This window comes from Trematomus bernacchii, unplaced genomic scaffold, assembly GCF_902827165.1.
Source record: "Trematomus bernacchii unplaced genomic scaffold, fTreBer1.1, whole genome shotgun sequence".
In the NCBI taxonomy this organism is placed as follows: domain Eukaryota; kingdom Metazoa; phylum Chordata; class Actinopteri; order Perciformes; family Nototheniidae; genus Trematomus; species Trematomus bernacchii.
The window spans coordinates 3,074,533-3,099,926 of record NW_022988066.1 but is presented as its reverse complement, the minus strand read 5'-3'; the positions used below and the strand labels follow the sequence as shown (position 1 = coordinate 3,099,926).

Below are 25,394 nucleotides of genomic sequence, written 5' to 3'. Positions count from 1 at the left end.
CCAATCACACGCAGGAAGGGTCAAAGGTGGGACACACTGTTAAGCTCTCAAATCCGATTGTTTCCTTGAAAAAAGATAAACTTAACCAAAGTCACACTTTAAATAAGATCCCCTTATAAAATCAAAACGGCTCCACCTGTTAAAAATCTGCTCAAAGATTGTTGGTCAACCCTGTCAGAGACTCTATGACTCAGCCTATCATAATAACCTAGTGAGGCTGTCCAACAACATCATCTCTGACCCAAACCATGTTCTGAACAGTGAATATGATCTTCTACCATCTAATCGGAGATACAGGGTCCCACGATTCAATAAGGTCAGACTGAAGCACTCCTTTGTGCATCAGTCAATCCTCACAGTAAATACAGAGCTAAATCCCAGATCGAATGCATGCTAAAGGGTCATGAAAAGGTTTTCTCTCAGTGATTGTGATGTTTTGTTAAATGTTCGTGTTTCATGTACTGTGTCTGGATATGTGTCTATGTTGGTGTTGGACATGGAGCTGCTGTGATGCAAGTCAAATTTCAGACTTGATCTGACCAATAAAGTATTATCGTATCGTACCGTAACCCTTTACTAAGAGACACTAGTTTCGCATAGTCAGCGAAGAATACTCAGTTGATGTTTTTTTCTAATTTAAAGTACTTACCTATTTCCTCTGGGAGGTGTTGCAGCAGGTTCTCCCCCAAACCCAGATGAGTAAGGTTGGTGAGGTGGCCGATGCCTCTGGGTAACGTGGTCAGCTGATTATTTGTCAACACCAATTTCTAATGAGAGAGAAAGAGCAAAGTTTATAATGTGCTCTAAAAGATGGTTAAATTAGAATGACATAGCATACGCCCTTTATCACCCAGTTATATTGTCTGCTGTCATCACACAACTGATTATCTGATAACCTGTTCCTTAATACTAAACTGTCCTACATATAGCCAATGATGAGGCTCTAAATGTTTACGTTTATTCTTATGATTGTTCCTCAGTTTGATATTTCAACACAATAACCAAAGATTGAGTATTGTTTGAACTGTGTAAATAGCAAAAGTGTTTTTGCTTCTTATTCAGGTACGCATTAGTTCCTGGTTCTAATAAGGCACATTTATTTAAAGCAATTCAACAGCCATACTATAGGAATGCATCACCATCTCCTGCAGTGTGTTTTATTACAACAGGATTTGCCAAAATCAGATTTTTGTGTTTTACTAAATGTTCCTATATAAACAAATACAAACCTATACAACAACAATCTGCAACAAACAATAAAGAGCTTCAGGTATAATGGAGAAAAGTGCATTTTAGGAAAACGTACCTGTATATCTTTAAGATAAGCAATTTCATTGGGTAGAGATTCCAACTTGTTTTCCTCCAAGTCGAGCTCCCGTAGCTTTCTCAAATTCCCAATACCATGTGGTAACTTCTTGAGAAGATTATTGGACAATATTAACACCTGTGAAAACAATGACAAGTTTATATACAACAAGAAACAGGGGAGATTGCTTTACTGTTTCAGTAAAAACATGTCAAACAACACATGAAGACATTTGAATATTTTTGTTAATAATAACTGAAACATCTTGTGAAAAAAGGTTTGTTTGACTTTTTAGCCTGTACTTAGGTTACTACTGTATTGAGGAAATTGGCCTGTGCAGTACTTTTTAACCACACCCAAAACGTAATACCATGAGTAAGAGTTGCTTAGTAAAGCCCTTTGGCCCTTTTGCTATCCATATGTCAAACAAGGCAAAAATGCCTCAACGATTTACTCATAAGATAAGGGCTATAATGTCTGGACATATTGGCTCCAACACAAGCTCAATTCTGACTGCAAGACCCACCTCCAGAGAGACTAAACCACAGACGTCCTCTGGGATCTTTGTCAGCTGATTGGTGGCCAGGTTAAGCTCGACCATGCTCGTCCATGTGCCAAAGTCCAACGGCAGCGATGTTAACTGGTTGTCCTGAAAAGATAATGGCATACCTTTATTAGCAAAGGTGGTGTTGTTCAGGCAGCCTTAGTTCTGAACAACACTATCAGCAAACTGGAATTTCTGTGATGCAGCTCCATCTAAGGTGTTGTATAATATAGTGGCATATGTAATTCAATAATATTGATGTAGACGTTGGCGATCCCTACCTTCTAGAATAGGCGTAATAAAAATGTACGCACAACTAAGATCCTTTAAAACAATTAAATCATTACATTGTTAGACCTTGTTCAGTTTTAGTAAATATTTATATCCACCTTTACTGTGAGGGTTCAGTTTTATTATAAATGTAGCAAAGTCAACAATTCACAATGCTGAAGACTGTACTGCTACAAGTGGATTATAGATAATTTGTTAAGATTTAAAACCTTGTATATTACCGATTTACTTATCGTTCAAACACAGTATCGCTCAGGTAGAAGCTCCAATTCATTCTCACGGTCTAGCTTGATTTTTTACAGAAAATATTTAGACAGGTTACAGCATGAAATTCAGAGGTGTCCATAAATAAAAAAAACATAATCATAGCTGAATTTAGCTAATACCGTTGCAGGGTTTCTGGCCCATTGCCTCACTCTCAAGACTTGATGGGACTTGAATAGAACACAATAGCCATCTTTGGTGTTATTGGAATCACTTGTTTTTCACATTTCAAAAAGTAAAATATCTGAGGTGAAAATAAATATTCTGAAGAGCATTCAATACTTTTTTGACACTTTTAACTACAGGCAAACATGTATACAAACAAATATACCTTCATGTTAAGCTTGCTTAACACTTTGGCCCTGGAGAAGATGCCAAAGGGGATTTTGTTGATGCGGTTGTGCTCCATGTTGAGGGAGTAGATGGTGGAGAACTGGGATGGTCCCCCCACAGGGTACGACTGGAAGCAGTTCCTTGCCAGTGTTAGACTGGTTAGGTTGACCAAACTTGAAAGTAGGCCCTAGCCAAGCACAGCAAGAGACATGACAAACCATAAGAACAGGACTCTATCAATGTAGGCTACGGTCTTTACTTGGCATACATTAGTGCAGGGGTGGGGAACCTCCGGCCCCCGGGCCGTATACAGACCGCGAGACCATTTGGTACGGCCCTCGAGGTAATTTATAAACACACGCAAAAAATTAAAATTAAAGAAATCTAGACCGCAAAATAATTAAACAAGAGAGTACCTGTTTTTCCTGGCCACGGTCAGGGTCCTTGAACACAACACGAGCCTAACGTGTCATCACGTGGTATATGTCTCGTCTGACAGGGGTGTAGTTCTGACGGAGAGCACCAGAACACTGCTCCGCCACTTCAAAAAATGGCAGTACCCATAAGGAGCCGTACACATGCCCCAGTTTTTGCGTGGCTGTGTCTTTAGTTGAAAGCCCAGTGGCGATCTGATCATCTGTCATACTGATCATACAGTCAATAACGTTGTTGTTATTAGCATCTGGTTAGCTAGCTATGCTAACGAATATAAGAAGCTTTTTCTACAACCAGTGAGGTAAAGGCACATCTTTATATGATCATTATAGTTAGAAAAAAATAAGAGAATAAAGTAAACGGGTATAAAATACTATATGACAGTAAAAATAAGTTGTTATTAATAAACAAGAATACGGTTTAAAAGGAGAGTGATTTGTAAAATATCCATAAAGAAAAGAAATCTGCTTCCAGTTCTGTTTCATATGGGTGTTGAGAGATGTATCCATAGATCGCCTAATGTTGCTCTCAAAGTGCACCAGATTGATGCTTTTAACTTCAACATTTAAAAACAAATCTTCCCGGTTGTGCATGCCCCCCGGACCCCCCTAGAGGACCCCCACTTAAATCATGTTGACATAGATAAGAAACTAAATACATTTGCACACATCTTGTGTCCATATCTTTCCGTTTTGGTGGTCATGCCACACCGTGCACGCATGCATACGCGAGTCATGGTAAGATATCTGGATTAAGAGGTTGCTTTTTCTTTGCACACATCAAAGAAAGTGAATGGGCTGTGATTTTAGTATTTTTAAGCAGAGGTCAATAATTTGTACGGCCCTCGGAGGATGTTGAAAAAATTGAAATGGCCCTTGAGAGGAAAAAGGTTCCCCACCCCTGCATTGGTGGATCTTGGTGATACACAAGAAATGAAGTGGTTAAGCTCTAAACAATGCAAACAGCAGCTCTTTTAGAGACTTCATTTTAGAGCACAGCGCAGAGGGCTTGAGGCATTAACATTTATCTGTTGTTTGTATCTTTGATACTTTTTGACCTGCAGGATCATTGCAGAAAATATTTGATGTTAGTATAATGCAAATTACGACTGCAAGTGATAATTATTATTATCATTTGTTACGATGTTAGTTTTATACAATCAACATTGTGTATTTGGTTCCACTTACTTCAGGCAACACCGAAATGTTGTTGTTTTCCAGGTTTAGCTCCTCCAGCTCTCGGCATTGGGCTAATGATCTGGGGATCGCTGACAATCTATTGTATCGCAGCCCTAAGCGATTTATGCTTGCAAGGTTGCCTACAACGACAAAATAAACATTACAACATGTATCAAATTTAGTTGGCGCCACAGACAATAACTTTGCTTTTGAGTCATAATATGTACTATATACTGTACTAAATGTACCTATAGTCTCTGGTAGGTCCAAGAGCTCATTGTGCTGCAAGTCGAGGTTGGTTATCTGTGTGCAATTCCCGATCTCCTTCGGTAGGTGTTCTAACTGGTTATGTGCCACATCCAGAGTTATGAGATTGCATAGCTCCCCTGCAGAAAGATGTACACAAAATTGGAATCAACTTTATTCAAGATGAAAGCATTTACAGTAACCCACTCTCTGCTGCACTGAGGAAATCTATCTTTGTCCATCCTTTAAAAAGGTCAGATGACTTTTGTGCATAGCTTAAGTACCAAGCATGTTTTATAGCAAGAACTCTATATTAAATCACAAAAATACAGCACACAAAATACAATGGGCAGCTGGATTCCCCGCTTTAACATTCAGTAATATATGTGATTTTGAATAGTAAGATATGTGTTTATGCTGGGAGCTATTGGTGCTTTTTGTTTTTAAAAATATAAGATTTTAAAAATATTCTATGAGCACATATAATTTGGGTGGAAATGAACACTGGCTTAATGCCATAAACCCAATGGTATGCAGTTACCATTATTGGATTTCTTATGACCACTAGACTTCAATTGTGTCTTCTTGATTTGTCTACATTTGGGGATTTTCATTCCCGTCTTTAAACACAGATGTTGCTCACCTATCTCTGCAGGCAGCTGTTTAATCTTGTTCTCCCGAATGCTGAGCATAGTGAGCTTGGAAAGGTTTCGGATGTCCTTCTCCACGGTTGTGATGCGGTTGAAGCGCAGGTACAGCGTGGTCAGAGATGTTAGTCGGTAGACAACAGCCGGTATCTCTCTCAGCTTGTTGTGCCGGAGGTCGAGCATTCGAAGCTTCTTAAGGGAGTCCAGGGAGTCAGGCAAACTGGTCAGGGAGTTCTCGCTCAGGGCCAAAGTGACCAGGCCTGACAGGCAACCAACCTCAGCCGGCAGGCTCTGCAGCTTGTTGCTGTATAAGTAGAGTTCAGCCAGCTGCGTCAACTCCTTAATGGAGGTGGGCAGCATGTGAATGGACCGTTTAGATAGGTCCAGTCTCATTGAGTTCTCCTCCCGGCACTTGTTGAGCTCTTTGATCACCTCGGCATTGCTGGACTTCTTGCGTGTACCTGCTGCCGGGTTTGGCCGCTTAATCGTATTGTCAACCGAGAAGGCAACACCCGGTGTTGAGCTGCTGGTGTCCTTCTTTCCATCTTTGGCATCTTTCCCTTTGGTCTTCGTTTCTTTACCACCATCTTTGACTAAGCCGGCTAGAGCCTTGGCCTCTTTTTCCCTTTCTTTCCCAGCTGGACCACCTTTGGGGTCCTTTTCTTTCGAATCTTTTTCTTTGCCTAAAGTACTACTCATGTCGACGTTATCGAGCCTCCTGCAGAGTTGCTCATGGGAGTCTCCCTTGTTAGGTTACTTATTCGGGAAAAAAGGGACACATACAGTCAAGTAGGCTTTTAAAGAAAACATCCCTGTACAGGTCCACACATTTATGATTATCGTTGAAATAAATGCCTTGTGATCCAAAGGGTTTTTTGGATGCTTTTGAAACTTTGTTCCTATGTTAAAATTCCATGGGAGAAAAGATCCTTTGAAGTAGCAGGACTGTGGCACCCATGGGCCACATGCTTAAGTGTTTGAACTGCATACAATCCAAGGACCTTGGAGTTATTTCGGGCTGCAAAGGTCATCAAGGTTTTTTTTTTAATCCTTCGAAGGTTTGCTGTTAGGGAAAAAGAAAAAGAAGATGTGTTCAAATGTATGATCATTTTCACACGTTCAGATCAGAGTGTGCTTCTACTGCTGTAAAGTGAGGGGACATTGGGAAAAAATGTCTATATCAGATTATCTCAAATAATAATAACTTACTGATATGTTAATGATTGTTTTACTAGATTTGTACTAGTAATGCATATTGTCTGAAATATATATATATATATATATATATATATATATACACCTGTATCTCTGTTATTCATCCAGCATTTATAGTGAATATATTTAACACTGCTAAAAATATTTGGAGAAATAAATCACTTCTTGCAGTTGCCCTAAAGCAGGGGTGGGGAACCTCCGGCCCCCGGGCCGTATACGGCCCAGGAGACCATTCGATACGGCCCTCGAGGTAATTTATAAACACACGCAAAAAAGAAAATAATTAAAGAAATCTAGACCGCAAAAAAATTAAACAAGCGAGTGCCTGTTTTTCCTGGCAAAGGTCAGGGTCCTTGAACACAACACGAGCCTAACGTGTCATCACGTGGTATATGTCTCGTCTGACAGGGGTGCAGTTCTGACGCAGAGCACCAGAACACTGCTCCGAAACTTCCAAAAATGGCAGTACCCATAAGGAGCCGTACACATGCCGCAGTTTTTGCGTGGCTGTGTCTTTAGTTGAAAGCCCAGTGGCGATCTGTTCATCTGTCATACTGATCATACAGTCAATAACTTTGTTGTTATTAGCATCTGGTTAGCTAGCTATGCTAACGAATATAAGAAGCTTTTTCTCCAACCAGTGAGGTAAAGGCACATCTTTATATGATCATTATAGTTGTAAAAAAATAAGAGCATAAAGTAAACAGGTATAAAATACTATATGACAAATGAAAAAAAGTTGTTATTAATAAACAAGAATAGAGTTTGAAAGGAGAGTGATTTGTAAAATATCCATAAAGAAAAAGAAATGTGCTTCCAGTTCTGTTTCATATGGATGTTGAGAGATGTATCCATAGATCTCTTAATTTTGCTCTCAAAGTGCACCAGATTGATGCTTTTAACTTCAACATTTAAAAAAAAATCTTCCCGGGGGCCCCCGGAGGAGGTTCGGTCCCCCCCCCACTTAGATCATGTCCACATGGATAGGATACTAAATACATTTGCACACATCTTGTGTCCATAGCTTTCTGTTTTTGTGGTCATGCCACACCGTGCACGTGCATGCATGCTCGAGTCATGGTAAGATATCTGGATTAAGAGGTTGCTTTTTCTTTGCACAGCATGAAAGAAAGGCCAAATGAATGGGCTGTGATTTTAGTATTTTTAAGCAGAGGTCAATAATTTGTACGGCCCTTGGAGGATGTTGAAAAAATTGAAATGGCCCTTGAGAGGAAAAAGGTTCCCCACCCCTGCCTTAAAGCAAGGACCTTTACGGTCATCATTACAGAGAGTATGAACCTCGTCTGCAGGACCTGAATAAATCCTAACATTTTGATTGATGGGATAGTATAGGCTATGTTAGCCCATAGACTAGGGGTGTTGAAATTAATCGTTTCTACGATGCATCGTGATGCGGACGATTCTGCATCGATGCAGGTACAGAACATAATCGATTATAGCATAGTAACGTTGCTTCCTGATCTTCCGGCCGCGGCTGGACAATAACGTTTTTTTTTCTGTCACACGAATATCAAATCGGTCGGTGACGCAGAGATCAGGGAACAGAAGTGACAGCAGCACAGCGACTCCAAACACGGAGCAGTCTGCTTTATCCACCAACACCAGTCCAGAACCAACAGCAGAATGACCCGCTCTGAATCAGGCCGTGTCGCTGCGGCTCAGAGACACACATCGATTTATGTTTTTGAAAAACATTCGTTGTCATGTCAGGTTTTTGGTGGATTTAATCAAGTCTTGGATTGCAGAGTATGAATGTCCTCTTGCTATTTTCAGTTGATAAATACGTGTGTAAAGTTTGTGAAGGCAGGAGGAAAGCTTCCGCGATCACCGTCTCCTCTGTTCCTCCAAACCCCGCCCCCTCCCTGAAAATATTGAGTGACAGGCTGATGGTAACCTGATAAAAACATTATTATTCACTTAATCACTGATTGAGATATGATGAAGCTAACTTAATCTCATACATTCATGGGATTTATGTAACAGTAAGACAGAGAATGTAAGTGTGCTCCCACATGCAGTATTTTTGTTTTTATATGCTGTTGTAAATACTCCTGTTGTCTGCTGTGTTCAGACTCAAGTCCTGTGTGTGATGCCACATTCAGGACATTCAGTGTCCTTTTTAGAACAGAAGACCGTTGCTAGACGCTGCAGCTAGACTGCAGAAGCATTAGTTTTTGAGGATGGAACAATTTCACACACAGATATAGGGAGGCTAGAGCTATACAATTGGTTTATTTAGGTTTATAATTTAATGTCAAGACATTTATGTTATTGATTTCTGACGCACTTTCTAAATAATAAAAAGGGAGTTCATATTTATCTTACTGCATGTATTCATTGATGAAAAATAAGCCATGTGCAGTAATATAGAAAATTGAGGATGCAACGCATTGTTATGCATCGTGATACATCGGGATATCGAATCGAAGACAGGATAAAACATGGATGCTGTGAACCTCAAAATAGGTGACTCAAACTTTAAGCCTTGTTTTCCTTTTTAAATGGCTGATTTATTAAAAAGTCAGTGTGATAATTTGGGGAAAAAACGGAATAATTTTCACTCGGGAAGCATTCAAAAAGTTTGTTCTGTTTTAAAAATGGGCACTGCTGGCGATCACAAACATGTAAGCCAGTAATGCATGCCGTGGACAAAAAAAACATTGGTAATTCCCTCATTTCGCACATTTTTCTGCAACATTTTGCAGGTTAACCACACATCTGAAGAACTGCTGTTAGTTGAAAACGTTTTCATGCTGGAAAGAAAGTCTGAAACACAACCTGTCCACGCCTTCCTGCCACAACCGATCCACACTGACACACTTCTCTAAACAAATATAACTGCTAGAAAAAACTGAACGATAATATAAAAATGTCAATAAACCATAATTTGAATTTATTTTATGTTGTAATGATTATGGTGCGATGTAAGCTGCTTCAAGTGAAAAGAGTAAGTACAATAAAAAAGGTTATGATACCCTCACAATATGCTTCCTTATTCATGAGACAAAAAACAGCAACACTTCAACAGGTTTGGTTGGTTGTCAGTACCATGATGTGCCACTCCAAACAATTCTGTTGAACTTACTAAGCATAACCTCACACCAACTTACTCCTGCTAAACAAACATGGCCGAGAGGGTGTTGACATTACTGTAAGCCTACAGCCCCACCTAAACATGCATTCGGCCATCCACTATAAAGCATGAAACATAATAATCACACTGAATATTTACATTTAAGAGACATACAGACCAAATTCTCTACTTGTTGTATCTTTGCATGACAAACTGAGCCATAATGTCTCTGGCGGGACTTCTCTATTGCTACTGTGTAAAGCTGTCCTGCACTAGTAAAAGCAAAGCCATGGTAAAAAAGAAAGGCAGTTTTGGCTCAGGATCAGAGCTAAATGAAAAGGTTAGTACTGCCAGAGAAATCTTTAGAAGTGGCCTTCAAAGCATGAAGTCTCCACAACAACAGGTCATATGACCTTTTGGGTAAAATAAATATTGGGTCAATAGCAGCCCCCTAACATGATAGAATGTTTGACAGTGTGTTCTGTACATAAGAAAGGTATCTGCTGCTCTTTTAGACCATCATAAATAAAAGGGTAAAAATGCAACAGTGACTGTAATAGGCATAACTGTGCACGAAATACGTATTACAATTACATGAGAATATCCAGGCCAACTGCAAGAGACATCTCAGTCTAACTGTGCCAGCAACTTCCTTTTATGGTTATACTCCCTGGTCGGTTTATAACAAACCACATGTAAACTTGTGATTGCGTATAGATGTATCTCTGCATCTAAAGACTTGATGTTTTCTGCTTGCACCGAATGAAGACCAAACAAGATCAGAGGAAAAGTTGGCAATCCAATAGAGCAAATTCATTTCCTAGTTATCTCTTATAATTTGTAGTGATATTTATGACTATCAGGTCAACTCTTGGTCATTGTTTGGTCAGCTCATTAAAAGAAAATATATGAACCAAACCAATGCAGGCATGCTCATGGTTGGATTTTTCAAATGCATGCAGGAGTTTCGGCAAAACACAGTGGTTTAATACCAATAGCAATAGCTGTTAATAAAAAAAGGGGGTTCAGAATGTAATGTACAGTCCGAGCATTAAGTAAAGTGTCTTTTATTTTAAAAACTCAACCATTTGTGGATGCTCTAAATCAATTTCCAATCTTTACATTGGCCTTAACAACTGTCTAGTATCCAGATGTGGGGGACTTATTTAAAGATGCCCTTGTGGCATATGTTGGCCAAAAGCATTGGATAATGTCAATTTAACATAGCAATTTCTCACGGACCAAACCTGCAAGCAGCATAGGGGTCCCCGTTATTCAATATCACTCATTCAGTAGATATACATATTAGGTCACACTATACACAGCTTTGGATAAAAGCTAATGCATGTCCATCAGCAAACACACAACACCACCATAAAGTGCCACTCCACATTTCATGGCACTTGCAAACCACATAGAGACTCATGAAGTTTCCATTAGGAACTGACAATGCCAGAGCATTTAGGCCTTGGCAGAACAGTTTGCTGTTCTCATGCTTTTGTTTGCTCCTTTTAATGCCTTTTGATTGCTCCTTTTAATGCCTTTTGATTAAATAAGAAATGCAGCAATCAGAGAATGCAATTAAACAAATGTAACGAATGAAGTGCTTTTATATAACAACATGTACTACAGATTTCGATTCAGTATGCGTCTAAAACTCAGCTCCTGTGTTCATGTTGACAGTGTACTACTACCAAACACAATAAACAAATACAAATAAAAGCATGAATAACCCTGCCTGTCAGTGACATGGTTATTTGTGTAATATAAGGAAGAAATAGCAAACGATGTGAGGTGGCAGATATCAGCTACTGCTACTACACAGGACTCCACAGGACGCAGCTAGCCTGATGGCTAACGTACGTGTGCCAATGACAAATCCTTGCAAACTGATAACTGACAAAAACGGTACAGGTCAAGATGTGAAGTCACCGTTAGAGATTCATTATTGTACATAATATGGATAATTACGATAAGCCCACTTTGTGTTTTGGCACTGATCATTGGTGTGACGTGAACAGTTGTCATGCTAAACCTTAACCCAACATAAACTAACGTTAGCTAAATAACATTGATATCTATCTAATGTTACCCAAACCAACATTTTAAAGTGACTGAGAGATAATATCTACAATACAAATATTCATCAAGAAATCTTTAAAAAGAGGAAAACATTGTAGCTTAGCAGACTAAAACGACTGACAACAAGGCAGGAAATAAAAGGAGCTAAGCTAAACGTCAACAGCAAAGCAAACGTCAGTTATGCCCAAACGTTAACGTGCTAACGTCAGCTAGCGAGCAGGTTAGCCCAGCAGCTAGCAGCGTTTTAGCGAGCGATATTAAGACTCAAACGAGTAAAAGTAACGGCAAATGTAACATTATAATACCAAGACCCATTGCTACGCAAAAAACACGTTACAAATGGGTCGGTGATTTGCCTGACAAATTAACTCACATCCAGCGGTGAGCTTTTATCCAAGCAAAGCTAGCTGTGTGTAGGCCCGAGCATAGCGGCTGTCGGACCGACCCGTCCGCCGTGAGTCTGACCGAGAGGGAAAGCTCTGCTGCGGCCAGCTGAGCGGGTAGAAGACACCCAAAGAGAACAGCCGGTAGAGGCAGGGGGTATTCCATGAGAGCGGCCATTTAAGAAACACAAGGTAAAAACTAACTGTAACATCGTATATACAACCCGTTCCCGTGTTGAATATTAGCTGAGGAAAAAAAGAAAACACTCTGAAAAACAGCGGCCATTCCGAAGCTGAACAAAAGAGTGCGTTCGTACTCACCAGCTCAAAATGACAATTAAACCATAAACACGCCGCAGCGAGAGACTGGAGAGTGTGTTATCCCTGGCGTGATGCGAAACCGTGCTATGGGGCTAAAACGACCACTGTTAATGTGATAATATAACTGTTTTACCTTCAGAGGTGTGACTCCGCCATCCTTGCTGCTTCCTCCTCTTTTCCTACACTGCTGCTCGGCTCCCCTCCCTCCCCTGCCACCAAACTGCGTCATTCGCACGCCTAACCAATGTTATCACGAGACTTTGAAATACAATCAAATATTCCTAGATAAACATTGGCTTAATTTACATAAATATGCAACACAAGTAAAATACTTGTTTTTGTGTGTTTTGTAATACATAATAAAAATTAGACTTATATTCCATTACAACAAGTAAAAACCCCACAATACAAATGGTGTTTAAACATCCCCTACAGGGGGATGATTACTGGAAAGTAATTACATTTACTTGAGTATTTTTATATTCTGCTACTTAATACTTTTACTCCACTATTTCTCAGATGCAAATGTTTTAGTTTTATTCAACTACAAAATAGCCATTCAATTAATGATGACACTATTATATCAAAGAGGCTTTAATGGTCTCCATGCTAATCAGCAGTTTGTAAAGTAATACCAGAATCAGAATCGTTTGTATTACCCACTAAGTTTAAATACATGAAATAACGAAACAAGTATAATGTTCTCCACGTTGATCAGATAGAATATCAAAGATATCAACCTTCAATTATTGTCATCCAATAATATAATCTATATTATACAGAAATATTGCCTTCCTGCATACAATGTATATATCTATGAACATGTTGATGCCTTTACTCTTTTTCTTTTTCCTAAGTGAAGTTTAAATGCAGAACTTTTAGAACAATGCTCTGAACAGTACTTTGTGATCGAAAAATCCAGCAAGTTTATACGAACATCATACAAATAATTCTAATTTGAAAGTAGAACCGCTGGATCCAGAATTTCTCATATTTCAAACACAAATATTACATTTAAGCTGCATGTTTACTGGGGGTTTCAATATTCCTTATCACTTGGGTAAATGAATAGCCTACTACATCTCGGTTGGCTTCAAAACTAGATGTACTTGTATGTACACACCTTAAACTAATATTTAAGATAATCATAGAGAAACTTTCCTCCTTCAGCAGAGGAATATGAAACCCACATTGTACAGTTACAATGTTCACATATGCACAATAAAACGGAAACATAAGTAAAATAACAACTAGCACATTTATTAAATACTTTTCAGCCACTGTGAACTAAATATATAAAGGATTAGACAGTAGGCCTACATGTTCTCATCTATAAGACAGTGGAATATAATAATAAATGGAAATAAAGCTGTTAATCTCTAACTACATTCACGTCATGGAACATATTACTACAACAATTATGCAAAACATTTACTTAAACATTGGGACATATAGTCCTTATTGAGAGTTCCGCTGTTCTGCCTGCAGGTGTCAGTGCAGCACTGTGCCTGGTAAATAAGAAGAGAAGAACGTCACGTGATTCTCACGCAAGCGTTGGCTTGACAACCACCGTAATCTCTTCCTGTTGCTAAAAGGTGGGCTTTTTTTTCAATTTGTTATGATTTAAATGTGTTCACAAACGACACAGTAAATATAAATAGGTGTATTCTCAGCTTTAATAATTGTATTTGACTGGTAGTTTGATAAAAGAAAGATACCGCTACTTTAGCTGGGCATATGTTGTGATAGTACGTGCTAAAGCTAGCTAGTGTTTTTGAGCTAACGTCGGCTGTTATGCTATACTTTACGGTGTCGGTAAGTGTCGGATTTTAACTCGTCGAACGAAATTACGTAACATCAAAACCAAGGTGGAAATTGGGGTCGAATACAAATATAAAGTATAGATAAAATAGATAAAATATTGAAACAACTACGTATCAGAATCTAAATACATTTATTCTTCAGACAGAGGGAACATTTACTTTGTTATAGCAAAAGTGAAGAGGCAAAATATTAAATAAGAGTCATGCATACAATCTTAAAGATAGCAATTACACAAATTACAATTCACCAAGGTACCCATTCAGGTGGACAACAATAACAGTATTAATACAAATTAGTGTAACATGTGATGTGATAGCCAGATACATGTGATGTGATAGCCAGATAATAGTATTGAAAGTAAAAGTATATATTGCACGGTTATTACAGATTTTGTTACATTTCTTACATGTTAAATGATTATTATTTCCTACAGCATGGTCAAGTGTTTTCTTTGTCTGAGTTTTACTTTGTTGTATTGCCTTACTGATGTTACTCTTTTTACATATACTGATATTAAACTAGGTAACTGTTGTAACTTGTCACTGCGAAATACATTTAAAATGTTATCTCACTATCCTCCGTGTTCTGCATTAAAAATCCACTAAAGAATACCCAGCAACATTAACAGGTATCGTGATGAACCCAGTGTCACATTTTTTTATGTTTTTCTGCTCTTTTTTAACCAGAGCTGCTTGCATTAGCAGACACTAAGTTCACTGCCAGTAAAACCTTGGTTTCATTAATGTATGTAAGATAAATCTAGTTACATTTAATAAACTTAAATGTTTACCTTTCAGCAAGCCACAAGAAGACACAATGCCAGAAGTCAAGTCAATATTCAGAGAAGTTCTGCCTAAACAAGGTGGGTACCACAGCAGCTAGCTATTTGGACAGCAGCACTTACAAACAAAAGGCCGTCTGTGAAACTCAATACATGTGAACTGTTTAGAAATGTGCAAAAGCTTGCAAAATGAGTCAGTGGTTGCTCTGTGCCCGCTCTTTACAGTCTCTCTTACAGCTCAAAACCATTTACATTGTTGCTCTACAAAAAAGTATATAAATGAATTGTAGTTCATGGCGTTAAAAGTGCCATAATTTCTCACAAGTAATTTATGGGCAGACCGACAGATATGTTACATTTCCAGATGTTTTAATGAGTGATGCAAAACTGACCATCAGTGTAAAAAAACAAAACATCAGCAAACAATTATGTAATGATTCACAACTGCAAATATAACATGTGGTCCTTAAAATACTAAGGGTTGGAGGCTCCTTGAGTGACACAATTTAACTGCAGACCTGTTTGCCAGTGATGCTTTCACATTTGTAGTAATTTATTTTAAAGTTTTTAGGTAGAACTTTTTCACTGCTTCTGTGTGAGGGACTACCATCCAGCCAAGTCTTAATATGTTTGCATTCAAGCTGAGATTAGTTGAGAATTTATGTTGTGTTCTATTTTGGCAAACTCCACAGGGCAACTTTCCATGGAAGATGTGCCTACCATGGTTTTGTGTAAGCCAAAGCTGCTCCCACTCAAATCAGTCACACTGGAGAAACTGGAGAAGATGCAGATGGAGGCTCAAAAGGCCGTCAAGCTGCAGGAACTGGCAATGAAGGAGCAGAATCAGTAGATGACTGATTGGAGGACTCATAACAACATGAATGGTCAAACTGGCAGGAAGTCCCTTCAGATGGATGGCACAAACCCAGATTTTTACGCACGGGAAGAAAATGTTTTTGTTAGAACAGTCAAAATATCAAGAAATGTGTGATGTTTGGCTTCACAGAGATAAGCTTAGAAGGGAGTAGCAACCTGAGCTTAAAAACTCCTTCACTCTTTGAAGGTCTAAATGTTTTATTGTTGATTGATCTTCTGCATGTCACCGTTAAGGATTACATCTATCGCTTGCCAGTGTGGTTGGCTATTAAGACCTGTGCGCTTCATGAGATTTTCCATGTGTATTACTGCATCTGTGATTTGACATTAACAAGAGAACATCAGTTAAAAGCTTCCTTATCGAGTGAATGTAGAGCAGTTTATTTGTCAGATCATAGAATAAAGTTGTAATACTTGTTTATAGTGTGTCAATTACAAATACAGCCATGGGTTGTTGAATAGTGATTTAATGAACAAACAAGGAGCAATACGTGGTACATTTCACTCCCCAGTATTCCCTAGGTATAAAAATAAACACTCTAAAACACAATTTTGTGAAGTTATCTCACTGTTATTTGTTTTTGAAATGTACTCGTGTCTTGATACCTTCAATTAAAAACATCTTTGTGTAATTGAAAGGGTAGAAATAAAAAGCCAACACAGCATAGAAACAGCAGCTAAATAGGGAGCCAGTATTGCATTTTACCAACGTGCTCCCCTTTCTTTATTTTTTTAATACCCTTTTATAAAGCTTTTGACACAAACCAGTCCTCTTTGTACAAACACTGCTTTCTACAAAACACAAAAGGAGTGGCAGTGAACTTAAGAAAATACTGTACAAAACAACATGGAATGACTGACACTGCGAGGTGTGGCACTTTAAGGGTTAGCTTATGTAAATGTTTGCATTGAAACACCTTGAAGAAAGTGCTCTACTTCAGGGTCAATCAAAAGTGCAGTCGTTTTTTAAACACCCCACCTCAATTTCAGAAATGTACATTATTTTGACTGTTAGAAGGGAAAAATTCGTACCCAACTATTTGGGAAAATATGCAAGTAAAAAAAGGTAGCTCTATCCTCTGCTTTTCAGGACATACGGCACATAGAAATGGCTCCTCAGTAACTTTCGTGTTTCACAACACCACCATCTCCCTCGCTGACAAATCTCTTCCGGCCTCTGACAAAAGACAAAAATAATCAACATTCAGTTATAATTTCTCTATTTTAAACAGGAGAAAGGTGTTAAGAGTGTGTCTGAGAAAAAACAATAGGCTGCACTTACCGACAGGGACAAAGATCTCTTAACTTTACATCAAGGATTCCCATAACGAAGCTCTTATCAACAAATTGCTCCAGGATGTAGTATGCGCGAGGGACATCAATGTTGATTTCAGCGATGTCCATATAGACTCTTTGAAAGCCCTAAGAAAAAAAATACACTCTTTAAAACAGCATCTTCCAAGGATAGCAAACAATGAGCTGCTACATGGTGCAGTGCATCACTCAGACACCAGGTGGCGCCTTACCCTTCTCATCTGGTCCACAGTGATGACGGAGGAAGCAGAGAGAGACTTGAGAAGCTGCAGAACCATTCTCAATGTTTTCTCTCCTTTGGACTCCAACACCAACACTATCGCCTGAGAAAAATAAAAGTATCCACAGCCATGCATTAGTACTAAAAACATTGGCTAATATCCTATATGCTCGTGATAGGTGATGCTTTAAGGACAGACTGAATGTGGGCTGTTCTGTCTCAAACTAAAGCAAAGTGTTTACCTCATAGACAAACTCATGGTGGAAATGTGGGACCTCCAGATCCCTCAGGCACCTCTCAGCCTCCTTACTGTCCCCGGACAGGATGTACTCCTTCAGCAGCAGGTTCACCTGACAGGACAGAGGAGAGGACATTATTTATAACTCAAAATTATGTTTTAAACAAAAAAGCAATCAGTCGTTATTGTAAGGAATTCTTGGACTTTATTTTGTGATAAGGCTCTGTTGGAACAATAGATGTTCATGAAGCGGATATCACACCTACTTTTCTTAGAAATACCCATCTCAACAGAAAGTAATACTGGCATCTACATCAAGAGTGTTTCAAATGTCAATGTATTATTGTGTCTTCTTGAGCATTTGAGAAAAAGACCATGTTCTTTTTTAGTAACAGGGATTCACATTGACATGTTAGGGCGGAAATATTTGCGAAGAAATGGTTCTTTGGAATAAATGAAGAGTGAGCATTTTCAACTGTGTGCTATCTTTTACCTGGCCATCAATACGTCTTTCTTATATATGTTGCCCTCGTCACTGTGGTGAAGTTACCAAACCATTTAAAGCTTTATAACAGAAAATGTTTACTTTCACATACATTTATTGGTCATACAGGAAATGTCCATCATCTGTGTGGTTGCTTTTGTAATGTACCTCTTTGATAAGCTGTATGACAGGCCTCTGGCCCCCGCCGGCCCCCCACTGGTTGTCTATGCGTAGGCCCCCCCTACTCATCTTCAGCAGCACTGCTGCCCGGTCGAGTGATGCTCTGCAAGAAAAAAAAAAGAGTTGTTTGGGCAGAGTTGTCACACTGCCTTTCATTCTTTACTGTCCCACCTCTCCAATCTGCTCATGATCACACGGTTCTCTACTTGTATACAAAAACGCAAACAGAGAAGCTTTACCAGAGGCCTGTACTACGAAGCCGGATTTTCGCTTAGCCGGCTGACTTCAGGGAAAACTCTGGCTTTCCGGTCCTACGACGCTGGTTCTCTTTTTAGCGGGCTAGATCTCCATGGTAAGTTATGCTGAGCGGCTAACCTCCTCGGGAGGAGGTTAGGTTGCAGGCTAAGAGATCAACTCAGTGAAAGCACCGCCTGCTGACCAATCAGAGCTCCGTGTGCGGAGTTTAAAGCTATCAAGTCATATTACAGGATAGAGGAAATACAGAAAAACTGCCGTTGCAGGAAAGACGGCCGGCAAAAATCAACTGACTGTGTGAACGTGAAAATTAATACAATATCCCCTCCCATCTTCAGAGCAATCTGACTATTATAACATTAGCGTTAAGAAAGCTTACTCAAATATCTGCCACGACATAAGTAACTGGATCAGAGTAACATTAAGTACAGTCCGCGGCACTGTGAGTGCAGACGTCGATGTGTCCCATTATCATTCATATCATATCACATCATAATGTATCATATATTTCCTTATCTGAGTCAGCTTCTTGAGCCGTATCTGGCCGTGCAACACTCACAGTGTCACATACTGTATGCAGAAGTATTATTTTAAGCAACACATTAAATTGACGAAACACTTGAGTCAAATTCTCCTAATTAAAGTCAGATCCACTCGTGTCTTGGACGGGGCAGTGATTTCATAAACCTGTTAATGTACGCATTCAAACACTTTTTCTTTTACCAGCTGTATTCACCTTGCAGGTGCAGCTATGTGGCTTTTATCCTGGATAAAGTGTTTAAGTCATGGATGTTTAAAGTTTAACTTCTTCATATTTGACTAATATTAAAGTTCACTTTTCATTCAGGAAGTATGACGCTGCGCTGTCAGTACGCTTGTCCATGTTTGAGATTGGTCGAATGCTCCAAATACCACCCCTTTCATGTGAACGCGCACCTAACTAGATAGGACACGGCTGGCTTGAGCGATCCACTTGATAACCAGCGTCGTAGTACAGCTTAGCGCCAGCGCGTATGTTTTGGATTGGGCCAACCGGCTAACTCAAACATATTCAGGTTAGGAAAATCCGGCTTCGTAGTACAGGCCTCTGATCACATTGTTGTTTTACTGAAAAACACTTTGGGTACGACTTGATTCCTTTATGTGATCTAGAACTGTTTGTTTGAAACCCTGACATAATGTTGGAGGATTTCCATGATAAAAGAGAAAATGTACTCATGGCAGTAACAATCACATACCTTGTGTATTGACAGTCAACTCTGCCTTTGAAGCCCTCGATGTAACTCTTGGATAATATGTTGTCGCTCACAGCACGTGCAATGAATTGGCCCACCAACTGGAGAATTAACACAAAAGGGAAGTATGTTAACAAAACAAAACAAATTTCAAGGCAACATGTTAAAAAAAGGCTATTAAAGAGAACTGTTATTCTGTCCACTCCTCTTAAAGCATTTCCCCTTTAATGCGAGTAAGGCAAAAGGTGACAGATAAAGACTGTAGATTAAAGTAAAGCACTTCGTGTTCATATATGACTGACCCTTGTACAGGAAGTGTTCAAGAACAAAGTGAGGAGCGAACATTTTGTTCAGAAAGACACTTCTGTTTGATTGGCTCACTATTTTAGTCTACAAGTCATATTTAAAAATCATTGATTATTTAAATGTTTTATTTACTTACTTAATTACATATGTCGTTCTAACACAGTAAATAGAAAACAGCTTTGTTGCATGAGAAAGCAGGACATTTTATTCACAATGACTTCTTTAATAAAAGTCTATTTGCAAGTGAAAAAATGTTGTTACTCATTGTTTGGCCATAATCCCTAAATACTTTCATTTTGAAGAACTAGAGGTCCAACAAAAACATGCCATGCTCGATGACTGGCAGTCACGCGTACATGTTTGTTTACAGTAGTGCGAGCGCATGATTCGGGGAAAATAAAGCGCTGTCTTTGCTCTTCTGGCCACCACTAAGCCTACGCTCATCACTGATCATTGTTCCCCTTCAAACAAGAGGCAGCTCAGTCTCCTTTGACCCGTGGCTGTGGCTAGACTGGCAGGCACATGAGGAGAAAGAGAGGAGTGTGAAGTGTGTGTGTGTGTGTGAAACCGAGAAAGAGAGAGTGAAAGGGGTGAAGGGAAGGAGGTTGGGGGCAGGGCAGAGACATGATGCCCCTTTAAACCCACAGAGGAGGGACAGAAATGACGAGTGAGCCCCAATGAGACGGTGACAGGAGGGGTGGGGGGGGGCTGGACGACCAATAACCCTTTGCCGTCCTATGCTGAGCTTGCATTTTGCGAGCGCAGACAGACAATGGACAGAGATCTCATGTCTGTGCAGGCTGAAAAGGAAAGAGCTCAAATGCACACACACACCACACACTAGTTCTTTCAAACACGGAGACACATAAACCCACAGTGTTGTTCCCCTCCGCTCCACCACAGACTGTTGAAACAAAACCACGCCATCTCAAACAGAAAACACACTTTCAGCCAACAGGTCTGACGGGTCTTGTGTGTTTATTGCAGAGTGACTGACAAGCCTCTTTTTCACATCAACCTGACCTGGTTCGTAAACAGAAATCAGGAAAATATGTGGAACTACTGTAGCTCTATGGGTCTTTTGTTGTTATCATTTAGAAATGTGTCATCCAGAGCATGACATCCAAATCCTCTCACAGCTCTTTTAGTAATAGTCTGGATTTTTAAGTTAATACTCATCCTGAATTCACAACAATTAAAAAAAGGTAGTACAAGAAGCATTTGATAAATGGCTTATTGAGCTACATATGTACAAACATGTATCTCTTAACCCCTCAGAAGGCTCACCTGCGGTGCTCCGGGTGTGTCCAGCACCAGATCAGGCAGCTGTTGGAGCAGTTTGTCGAAGGAGTTCTCCATGTCGCTGTGGGACAGCACCGGCCCACACAGGTCGGCCAGCAGCGTGGAGGTGAGCTCCCGCTGGCTGGCCTTGGCCTCCAGGGCCAGCGACACAGCCAGCGAAGGAACCTCGCTCCGCATGGGACCCAGGTTCAGTCCGGCAAGCAGCTCCTGGAGGGGGAGAGGGACGTCAGCAAGGCAGGGGCTTCAAGGTTGTGTTAATGTCAATTCTTGTTATTCTTAGAGGACTGTTTATGTACACTCTTTGAGCACATTTTACCTACAGGTGGTTTCTCTGCACACTTACCGCTACTTCATTTGTGTCTCCATGTTCAAAGTACTCTTGCACTATAGGGGTGACCGTCTTCTGGAAGTCCTTCTCCTCCAGCGGGGGAACCACAGTCTCATACACACAGTTTTCCTGACCAAACACAAATACATTGCCAGTTAAATGTTTCAAATATGAAATAAGGATGACCTGCCAAGTATGCTGCCAATTGTTATCTGCATTAACATTTACTTCAGTTTTTAGTATTTAAATGATTATTTTATCCACAAAACAGAATAATGTGGAAAGCGTACACTATAATGCATGTTAGCACAGATACGTCACAAACTGCGGCTTCAAAAATTACCCCATAACAACAAATTCTCAATAAAAATGCACAATTTCTTTCTTTTTGTTTTGCAGGACTGTGAATTGGATTACATTGGATTTAACAAGTTATCAGACTATTCCAAACGTGACATTGATTAGGGAGATGATATCAACGCCTGCATCAGTACCTGAGCTTCGTCATAGTTGGGGTCTCTCTGATCAACCACCTCCCGTCCATAAACTTCCCCAGATCGGCCCCAAACACCTTTCCCTCCGGCCCCTCCTGTGGACAAAGATCGGTGATAATGTTAGACATTACACATCTGTATGCGTACATGTACTAAAACCTATATCTACATTTTTTTACCCAAGGACCAACCATGCTGTGAAATAATCCCTCCACCTGGGCAGGTGATGCCTTTTTATGTGTTACACAAAGAAACATGCTAAATCTTAGGTCAGCACAAACAGATTGAAGACAGTTCAAGATGTACCAGAAGCTTGTGTGCTTTAAAACCTCTATTCGTTCAAAATGTGGCATATGAAATGCCACTATATTTAGCACAGCCCACACTGGTTTTGCAAATCAGCTCTACTTGTGCACTAAGACATGGCAGATGCCAGTTTGCTTTCGCCAACAAATTCTGCACATGGACTGCAATAACAGGATTCCACTGGCGTACCAGTTCTGTTATGAAACCAGAAGAACCAACAGACATCATGCCAAGAGAAACTACACTTGCTTAAAGGGGACCTATCATGCAAAATGCACTTTTGTACGTCTTTTATACATGAATATGTGTCCCCGGTGTTCCAGGGAACTCACCAAGTGTCAGAAAACACAACCCTCTCTATTTTCCTCCATACCCACATCTCTAAAAAAAGGGGCTGCAACGGATCTGATAAAAACTGATCCAGATTTGAAAACTTCACTGACGTCAGGACCGTGGCGCTACGGCTATTGGGCCAACTCCACCAATCAGGAGGAGACAGCCACGGCCATTGCCGTTCGAAAGCGCTGGAGACGCTGTAGTACATATGCCAGGCCAGTAGATGGTGCTGTTCTCACTGAATCTGCCCTTGCAAAAACAGAGCTAAAAAATGTCAAATTGAGCAAAATGAGGCATGGCTAAAATGCATGATCTGTTTGGTATTTTGAGAAAAAAAAAAAGTATAAATATGCCTTATATAGGTATGGTCCTACACTATATTATTCAAATATAGCATGATAGGTCCACTTTAAGTTCCACTGCCCATCAGGAAGAAAGCAAATAGACTAAACTGTCCTGCAGACAAAGAAGTGGGCATTGCATGCTTTCAACACGGAGTGAGGACGCACAGTGTGAGACAGCTGGACTATCAAAAGATGTTGGCACTTACTAAATTCTGTTCTGCTTATACATTGTGATGTGTCAGTGTTACTTCTAAAATATAGTCAAATGTAAGGCAGTTTAGAGCAGCCATCTTTAGTTTGATGAATATATTGGATAAACAAAGTAAGTCATTATACAACATCAGGTAAATACTTCAGTAGGGTCCCCCATTACTAGACAGTGCACAAAGACACTTAGCAATCTCATACACAGTGGGCCATCAACCTTATAAATGTCACTTTAAAATAAACTGTTCAAATAAAAGCCAGCTGTCTCTGTACACAATCATGGCAGTCCAAAAGGTTTTATACACATCCAATGACATACCAATAATAATAATAACAAAGGAAACTTCTGTTACACTAAAACAAAGGTTACCATGTTACTTACTACTATACTAAGTATTGCAGAGCAGCTGGTAAAACAAAATACGTACTTTTAAATCGGTGTGACCTTTTTAAAACCACCAAGCCATTTGTGTACATGCTAATTAGTTTATGGCTCATAGATGCATGCCAACAGGTGATAACAAGTAGTTCACACAGTAATGATGATGCCGCCCCCCCCATGTAGAACTGCAACACCAAAGGCTCTTTTATTCACTTTTAGTATCCTGTGTAAATGACCAGCAAAAGGTTATTCTTTGAAAAGAAGAGAAACTGAGACATTTGATCTATTTAGCAGCACCACATCACCATTTCCTACATACCTTTCTTTGGCAGGCCTCTGCCCTTGCCCAGTCGGGACCTCCTGTCCAGCAGCTTGCTCTTGGGGCTGGTGGGGGCCACAGAGGTTCCCCGGACAACTTCCCCATTATCGCTGAGAGAGTCCCCCCGGCCTGAGTCCCTGGAGGAGTTCTTCCTCAGTCTCCGCTTGGCCTTCGCCTTGAGACGTGCTTCGTGGATGCTGTTGCTTGACGAGGTCAGCCAGTTGCCATTTATCTCATTTTTTATGTTTTTGTTGACAACCAACCCTGCATTGTCTTCTTCTCCAGATAAAAAAGAGTCACTCAGGTCATCTGCCTCTGTTGGATTTCAAGGAAAATATGGGGAAAAGTTCATGTTAATAACATATGAGAAAGTGGATCTCAAGCTGAAATACATTTGATTCTATCTTGTTTTACTTTCCTAGTGGTCATGTGCATATACAATATACTCAGGAAAAGACGCTTAAAGTCAAACTTATGTATTGTAGTCAACTTTTATCTGCTGACACTCACAATATGTAGGATGAGCGACAAAATGCAATCTATGCCAAAACCTGCAGGCAGTGCAAGAAAAATAAGCACTAAAACCCACTTCCGCACGAAAAAGCCCCATTGCCCCATCTCAGACACAGCGGATGAAGCATTTAAATCGTCGTCACACTCACCAATGGGGTTTGCGTTGAGCCAGGCCTCGCAGTCAGTTGCCATATTTTACAATAGAAAAGAGATTTTGCAGCAGAATAACGTGCAAATGATACCTGCAACGTATAACAATACACATCATTGTTATATGCAGAAAAGAGTTATCAATAACATGCCCAGACATGTTGCAAGGCAGCAGCCTCCCCTCCCCCGTTCATTCAAAGTCACTGTTGACAAACAATGGCTAGCGTTGCGCTAGCTTCAATGTTCCCTGTCATGATAAAGAGCTGCGTCAAAAGACTCCCGAGTATCTGACTACTCAAATACAACTATTACCACTCAAACACTATATGCTAATCAGCAGTTAAGACTTTATATAATGTTCGTTTATATCGCTGACTCGACGTATCTGTTGTTGTATCGGCAGTAAAATATCATATCTAACTAACGTCAACTGTCCTTTAGCTGGCTGCACATTTTTTTTGCGACAGCGATAACAAATACATTTATCCTTCATGACCATGACATATAACATATGCATTTCAATCTCCTTTGATTTGTCGATCGAATATCTCAGAACAAATACAAATCACTGACCGTCTGTTGCGTCCAAGCCTCAAACTCTGACACGGAGCTTTCCTGTTGTTTTTGTTTTATCTACCCAGCAACGCAGGCACAGAGGGCT

At 39.9% G+C, this 25,394-nt stretch overlaps 2 protein-coding genes and 1 long non-coding RNA gene across 4 annotated transcripts in view; 1 reads left to right on the top strand and 2 right to left on the bottom strand.

The window, feature by feature from the left end:
- shoc2 (SHOC2 leucine rich repeat scaffold protein) overlaps positions 1 to 12,564 on the bottom strand; it is an 18,003-nt gene extending 5,439 nt beyond the window's left edge. Inside the window, exons 1-8 of one of the 2 annotated variants that reach the window (XM_034120669.1) lie at positions 12,473 to 12,564; positions 5,241 to 6,307; positions 4,600 to 4,737; positions 4,361 to 4,491; positions 2,737 to 2,925; positions 1,833 to 1,955; positions 1,307 to 1,444; positions 650 to 767 (exon numbers count right to left, since the gene is read on the bottom strand). In XM_034120669.1, coding sequence (XP_033976560.1) covers positions 650 to 767; positions 1,307 to 1,444; positions 1,833 to 1,955; positions 2,737 to 2,925; positions 4,361 to 4,491; positions 4,600 to 4,737; positions 5,241 to 5,943 — 1,540 coding nt within the window. In that variant the 5' untranslated portion in view covers positions 5,944 to 6,307; positions 12,473 to 12,564. Of the gene's footprint in view, positions 1 to 649; positions 768 to 1,306; positions 1,445 to 1,832; positions 1,956 to 2,736; positions 2,926 to 4,360; positions 4,492 to 4,599; positions 4,738 to 5,240; positions 6,308 to 12,339; positions 12,434 to 12,472 lie in introns of those variants that run through there. The other variant, XM_034120670.1, reaches the window with a different exon arrangement.
- On the top strand, positions 11,857 to 16,370 carry LOC117474694. Its single transcript, XR_004555111.1, has 4 exons — positions 11,857 to 12,210; positions 13,828 to 13,934; positions 14,961 to 15,025; positions 15,637 to 16,370. It is a non-coding gene; the product is annotated as an uncharacterized LOC117474694 (long non-coding RNA).
- pdcd4b (programmed cell death 4b) lies at positions 16,270 to 25,394 on the bottom strand. The gene is made up of 12 exons (XM_034120672.1): positions 25,307 to 25,394; positions 24,733 to 24,825; positions 24,071 to 24,385; positions 22,177 to 22,271; positions 21,698 to 21,811; positions 21,340 to 21,561; positions 19,750 to 19,847; positions 18,245 to 18,359; positions 17,597 to 17,704; positions 17,347 to 17,457; positions 17,103 to 17,242; positions 16,270 to 16,997 (listed from the first exon to the last, which is right to left on the bottom strand). Exons 2-12 carry the CDS (start codon positions 24,773 to 24,775, stop codon positions 16,937 to 16,939), a joined length of 1,422 nt encoding a protein of 473 aa, XP_033976563.1. The 5' UTR covers positions 24,776 to 24,825; positions 25,307 to 25,394; the 3' UTR covers positions 16,270 to 16,936.